Source organism: Colobus angolensis, unplaced genomic scaffold, assembly GCF_000951035.1.
Source record: "Colobus angolensis palliatus isolate OR3802 unplaced genomic scaffold, Cang.pa_1.0 Scaffold50, whole genome shotgun sequence".
Lineage (NCBI taxonomy): Eukaryota > Metazoa > Chordata > Mammalia > Primates > Cercopithecidae > Colobus > Colobus angolensis.
In genome coordinates this window covers 1219475-1226356 of record NW_012118488.1, presented here as the reverse complement: position 1 = coordinate 1226356, position 6882 = coordinate 1219475, and the positions used below count along the sequence as shown (strand labels likewise).

Below are 6882 nucleotides of genomic sequence, written 5' to 3'. Positions count from 1 at the left end.
GGGCTTACCCTACACTGAGGGGCACCCCGTCTCCCCGCCCCCTGCACTAAATCTGCCCTTGTGTCTCAATGTCTAGGGGTCTCTAAAGGGAAGAAGGCCTCTAAGCCTTTTTCTGTCTCCCCCCCTTTCTGATCCTGGGTCTCCTCATCTTTGTTTCTTACCTTCTCTGCCTCTCTCTGCGCTGTCTCTATCTTGTCTCTGTCTTTCTCATTCTTTCTGGGTCTCTGGATCTCTGTTTCTGACCATCTCTGGCTGGCTGTTTTTCTTTGCTTCCCTCTCCCTCCCTCCCTGTCCCTGTGCTAGTTCTGGGTTCGGTGCCCTTGTCCTCTTTCCTGGGCCTGGATGGCCCTCTATCTGGGCCGGTCCCTTAGAGGCCGGGAAAGCGTCTCCTGGAGACCGCCTCTCTCCCCAGACTGGGCTCTGACGTTCAACTCTCAGGCAGCCCTCTTCCCTGTCTCAGCCCAGTTGCCGGTCTGTGGCCCTTGAGCGAGGCCACCGGCTCACCCCGAAGGGAGCACGGGGTGGGTGGTGGGAAGGGGGAGGGGCGAGGGGGCGGACCCAGGGGGGAGCCACACCGCGCTGGGCCCCGCCCCCTGCCCCGCCCCTCCCGGGTCCCTGCCGGCGCCCCCAGCAGTGCCCTGGCCACAGAGCCGCCGCTGCCACCCGATGAATGGAGTCGCCTTCTGCCTGGTCGGGATCCCGCCCCGCCCGGAGCCCCGGCCCCCACAGGTGAGGGCGCTGGGCCAGGGAAGTGGGCGGGGCCGGTAGCTGCTGGGGAGCGGGCGGTCAGGCCGGGGTCGCTGCGACCCTGCTGGCCCTGCACAGCCTGGGGCGCACGGTGGGCGCGGGCACCGCGGGCACCGCTGCGGGGAGCTTCAGCTAGTGGCAGGCCCGGGAGGGGGCCCGAGCAAGAGCTGTCCGGGATAGAGGGGCGGGAAGGAGGAAGGTAGGCAAGGGGCCGGGACGGGCACGGGGCTGCCAGGGCAGGGGGCACAGACCCGGGTGGCGGTGCCAGGCCCCCAGCGGCTGGGCAGCGGGGGCGGGAGGCCCGCGGCTTTTGTCCGGGTTTGTCAGGCGGGGCGCCTGCCGCCGTTTCCTCTGCCCGAGTTTTCGTTTTCCGTTGGCGAGGCCCCGGCACAGCTGGAGGCAGAGGGAGTGGGGGAGGGGGTTCCCGTAGCGGGACGTCCTCCGCCAAGGCGTCCGGACACCCCCTCCCCGCGCCACACTCGCCCCCTGCCGGGTCGGACTGCGGGACGGGTTGCCAGGCACGGTTCCGCCGCCCTCCTGGGTCCTGGGGAAGTCCTAGACCCAGGCCTGGGACCCCTGGCTCTGGCGGCGCGGCGGCCTCCCCCTCTGCACTCTCCGACCGGCTGTGGGTGGGTCAAAGCGCGGGGTGCCAGGGGCATTACTCAGCGCTGGGCTGCTTTGCTTGGGTTCTTTCATCTGCCAGCTGCTGAGTCTGGGGAGGGGCCAGCAGGGGCCTCCCGGCCCCATCCCCCATTAGGGTCATTCCCTTACCTCTGAGCCTGGCTGCCCGCCCAGCAGGAGCACCCCAGCAGGAGCACCCCAGCAGGCCTCCCTGCTCCTAAGTTGAAGGTTTGAACACTGTCAGGTCAACAGTTTCCCTGAGCTCGGAAAAGAAATTCCCTGAGGTCCAGGTTGAGGTCAAGGCCTGGGCTGAGGCCTGTTCCTCTTTAGACAGGGCTGAAAGACTTGGGGACTCTCCTCCCCGGCTTTCCCGGCAGTGTGGGATCTGCTGCTTGCAACTCTTTTGGAGACTGGTGTGTTCCTTGGTTGCTGGATGTGTTCAGTTCTCCCTCAATCTGCATCTCTCCCGGACTCCCTTCAGCCAAAGTGTGTTTCCTAATTATGAACTTGAAATTCAGGATGGACGGGGGGTGGGGGTGGAGGTCATTAAGCATGAGTCCCTTGGATTCAGTCCCCCACCAACAACACATACTTCATCTCTATCCCCTGCACCCCTCTCTGTCTCCACCCCAACCCTGCAGCCTAGCTGGGGGTGAGTGGCTTTTGATCCCATGTGGTTCTCCCCTCTGCCAGGGCAACAGACCCCATTCCCCAAAGTGACGGCTCTCACTGCCATGTACTCATTGGCATGCGATTTGAATCTCGATTATATAACCAGTCATTTCACCTCCAAAGGCAGCCCAAAGGTCCCCAGCCCCAGTGGCTTCCACTTGCCCACAGTGTGGTTGGGTCCACCCCAAGGTGGCTGGGAATTCCAAGATCCTGCACCTGAGGCCCTGACCTCTTCTTGGGAACCGTGGGAGCAGTAAATCCTCTACATTCAATGCTGTATTCAAAGGCCTCAATAATAATAAACAGGAAGAATGGGAGTGGGCAGGGTAGGTGTTGGTGTCCCGTTTCACAGAGAGGGTCTGAGACTACACAGTGACAGTGCCCAGGCAAGAACCCAGGACACTTGAAGGCAGTCAGGGCACAAGATGAAGCTTGGGGAGTAAAGCTATTAGGAAGGTGTCTGACTACAGCAATAGGTCAGGCTTTCGTGGATCCTAGCCCAAGCAGAGAAGGCCTGGGTCGGGGGAAGAGGCCCTGTGCTTGTGCACCTCTCCTCGGGCTGACCTTGGGCTCATGGGGAAGAAGTGCAGCGTTCTTGGCATGGATGGGAGTGGGAGTGAGGGAGGGTGCTGGTTCTGAGCAGAGCAGTGCAGGAGTGGGTAGTGGATTGCTTCATCCTTCATTGCAGGGATACTCAGAAGGACTTCTTGATGTGTAAGGTTAAAAGAGAGACTACAAAGCAGCAGTGTGGAAGAAGTTACAACGTGAGGGACTGCAGTTAGATACTCAGGAGAACTTCTAGGGAGGGGCTTGTGACCTGCAGCATCCCAGGCCAGCCATGCAGGGAAGTTTCCAGCAGTATAGTGGGTCAGGTGGATTCTTGTAAGTTGGATTCCAATGTAGAAATCTGGAGGTGGTCATTGGAGATAACAAATGCGCCAGCAAATATATTCAAATGAGCATTGGTGCCTGGAAACAAAAACTGTGTTTTTAAGGAAGGGGAGAGCCGCTGTCACAGCGTAGCTCATAGTTCATGCGCAGACAGCGAAACTCCTGGCCAGGATTTATAAAAACGACCTCACTTGATCCTCACAATACCACTAAGAAGTAGATACCATTATTATCCCCGTTTTACAGTTGAGGACACTGAGGCACAGAGAGCTCATACTGCAGCCCAAATCACACCCCCAGTGCCCTGTGGAGCCAGGGTAGGAACATGGCAGTCTGGCTCTAGGGTCTTGCTCTCACCCTCACTATCTGGCTTCTCAGGACCTGCTGTGTCCCGCTGTCACTCCCACCCCAAATCTGTGTCCATTTTGTACACAGCCCAAGATCAAGGTCAGCTTCTGGCTGGATTACAGCTTGGTTGCTTTTCTTCTGTTCTACTTCTTTACTCCTCCGCTCTTTCCCACCCTGCCCCATGCCGGCCTATAGCAGTCAGCCAGGGCTCAGTTCACTGGTGTTTTCCTTCCAAAGGGGCATCAAGCCCTGCTCTGTTAGCTGCAGGGGTTCAAAGGTGAGATATTGGCTTGGTCAGGGATTTGGACAAAGCCCGGTTTTAATGATCCTGCTCTCACCGTCTCGGGAGAGAGACATGAATAGGGCCTGTGGGAGCTGGTGCTGCCTTTCCCCTAGCACCCCCCCACACCCCCTTCAAACAACCCGCCTTTAGATCCAGGCCCCCCTGTTTCTTGTGAAATTGTGCCAGTTTGTCAGCAGGGCAGTACCAGTCTGTGCCAGGCGGGCGTCTCCTCCCCCACTGCCTCAGTGGGACATCAGGCTGAGATGGCCTTGGGGCTGGACTTTGGGGAGATTTTAAAGCCCTTTTGGGGTGGGGTGTATTTACCACCTGTCAGAGTGGGTGAGGACCAAAGGGGTCATCATGTCCAACTCTCTTATGCTACAGTGGGGAAACAGACTGGGGAGTGCCCAAGGTCCCTCAGCCTTGGCAGACAAGGACCCGTCTTCTGACTCCCAGCTCCCAGGCCATGCCTTTGCCTCTGTGGTTGGTTCTGTCCTTCGTGGCCCCCCTCAGTGCAGGGTTCTTGGACTGGGCTCCAAGAGGGAGAGGGGAGGGCAGGGAGGAGCAGGGATGAGTGGACAATGTGTCCTGTTCATCTCTGTGTCCCTAGTGGCCAGCACAGAGCCTGGCACAGAGCAGTTCTCCATAAATGTTTGTAAAGTGCAAACCAGGGAACAGCCCCGCCTGTGGCCTCCCAGGGCGCCCCATGCTCAGCTCTACCCCTGACACTGTGATGGTCCATCTCATATCCATCTACCCCACCAGACAGGAGTTATTTGAGGCCAAGACAAATAATAATAGCAACTCCTTCCATAGTGCTTACCTCTATGGTATATTACCATCACCCCACTTGACAGATTAAGAAACAGACACAGGCTGGGTACGGTGACTCACACCTGTAATCCCAGCACTTTGGGAGGCTGAGGTGGGCAGATCACCTGAGGTCAAGTGTTCAAGACCAACCTGGCCAACATGGTGAAACCCTATCTCTACTAAAAACACAAAAAATTAACTGGGCATGGTGATGCGTGCCTGTACTTCCAGCTACTTGGGAGGCTGAGACAGGAGAATTGCCTGAACCGGGCAAACAGAGGTTGCAGTGAGCCGAGATCACGCCATTGCACTCCAGCCTGGGTGACAAGAGTGAAACTCCTTCTCAAAAAAAAAAAAAGAAAGAAAAAGAAAAAAAAAAAAGAGACTGACACAAGGAGATACCATGGCTTCCAAAGGCCACCCAGCAAGTAAGTGGCAGAGCTGAAGAGTTGGCCATGTTCTTAACCCCATTCCAAGGGGCCCCAGAGGTGTCATGTTTGTCTCGGTGTCCACAGAGCCTGGCATACAGCAAGTCCTCAGATAATGTTTGTAGACCAAATGACCGAATTCACGAATAATGTTATTACGTTGGCCATGAAGTAAAAAGATTGAAAAAAAAAAAAGAATTAATTCATGACTAATGGGACAGTGTGTATGGAAAAACCACAGACTCCTATAGCCTATCCCTTTGGAAGTGGGGGTGCTGGGGCCTTGGGAAGGTGGCTTGGAGGTGTATCACACCTTGTTTTCTCACAACAGTGCCTGAGCCAAACCTAGAGAGGAAGGGAAGGTCCACTCGCCCACACCGAAGCATGGCAGGGGTCACCGGGGGCTTCCCCAGTCTTCAGCTTCTCTTTGGCTCTCCCTCCCTCTCTTGTTCCCTCAGAGTTCTGAGGGGTTGGTGCTGAAGAAAGAGCACGTGGGAAAAAAACTACAGGTTGGAATCAAGAGGCCTGTTTATTTTTCATCTCTCTGGCCCTGAGATGTTCAGCTCAATGCATTACTTTGTGGTGGAAGATTCTGTCCTTTTGAAGTTAGAGGGTTAGACAGAGCCTGGTTTGGGGCAGGGCCTGTCCTAACTATCAATTCTCTATCTCTCACAGAAAGGGTGTTGGTGCCGGGCACAGAGGCGCACACCTGTAATCCCAGCACTTTGGGAGGCCAAGGAAGGAGGATCGCTTGGACTCAGGAGTTTGAGACCAGCCTGGGTGACACAGGGAGACCCAATACCTGCAGAAAATTTTTAAAAATTAGCTGGGGCCAGGAGCAGTGGCTGACACCTGTAATCCCAGCACTTTGGGAGGCCAAGGCGGGTGGATCACCTGAGGTCAGGAGTTTGAGACCAGCCTGGTCAACATGGTGAAACCCTATCTCTACTAAAAGTACGAAATTGGCTGGGCGAAGTGGCACACACCTGTAGTCCCAGCTACTTGGGAAGCTGAGGCAGGACAATCGCTTGAACCCGGAGAGGGAGATTGCAGTGGGCCAAGATCATGCCATTGCGCTCCAGACTGAGTGACAAGAGCAAAATGTAGTCTTAAAAAAAAAAAAAAAAACATAGCTGAGCATGTAGTCCCAGCTACTCAGGTTGTGGAGGTGGGAAAATCACTTGAGCTGGAGGGTTCGAGTCTGCAGTGAGCCGTGACTGCAACACTGCACTCCAGCCTGGGCAACATAATGAGACCCTGTCTCAAAAAACAAAACAAAATAAAACAAAAAAGAGCGAGAAGGGAGTGTTGGATTTCTGGCCACCTCCCTCCATTCCTAAACCTTAGGCCCAGGGACATCTGAAACCTCCTCAAAGTCCTGTGCACCTAGGCAGATGACCTCTTGCCCTCTGACCCCCTCTGCTCCCCATTTGTTGGTTTGAATTAAGACTAGTCAAGAGGCTGGGCGCGGTGGCTCACGCCTGTAATCCCAGCACTTTGGGAGGCCGAGGCGGGCAGATCACGAGGTCAGGAGATCGAGACCATCCTGGCTGACATGGCAAAACCCCATCTCTACTAAAAATACAAAAAATTAGCCAGGTGTGGTGGCGGGCACCTGTAGCCCCAGCTACTTGGGAGGCTGAGGCAGGAGAATGGCGTGAACCCGGGAGGTGGAAATTGCAGTGAGCTGAAATCATGCCACTGCACTCCAGCCTGGGCAACAGAGTGAGACTCCGTTTCAAAAAAAAAAGAAAAGAACTAGTTAGTCACTATCTGCAGGCCACACCTCATCTACTGAAAAAGGCTGGAGAGGAGCTGGCTAGAAAAAAAGAGGACCCCGAGGGAGATATGGTCCACCATTTAATCTAGACAGGCCAATCACGGGAGCTACGAAGCCTGAGCCTGGCATGACCCTCAGTTCGTTGGGAGGCAGGAGCATCCTCAGGTAGAGTGTATGGGCTTTGCCTGCCTTCAGCCTGCTGAGGTCCAAATTTTAGATGTACTCCTTGTTCACTGTGTGCCCTTGGCCAAGTTGCTTCATTGTTTTAGCCTCGGTTTTCTTTTCTTTTCTTTTTTTTT

The 6882-nt window shown here is 55.6% G+C and overlaps 1 protein-coding gene across 1 annotated transcript in view; it reads left to right on the top strand.

The window, feature by feature from the left end:
• Window positions 1-652: 652 nt before the first annotated feature.
• Window positions 653-6882, top strand: part of ARHGAP23 (Rho GTPase activating protein 23) — a 104192-nt gene continuing 97962 nt past the window's right edge. The window contains exon 1 of the mRNA XM_011960007.1: window positions 653-729. Within this exon, the coding sequence (XP_011815397.1) occupies window positions 667-729 (63 nt within the window). The 5' untranslated portion in view covers window positions 653-666. The remainder of the gene's footprint in view (window positions 730-6882) is intronic.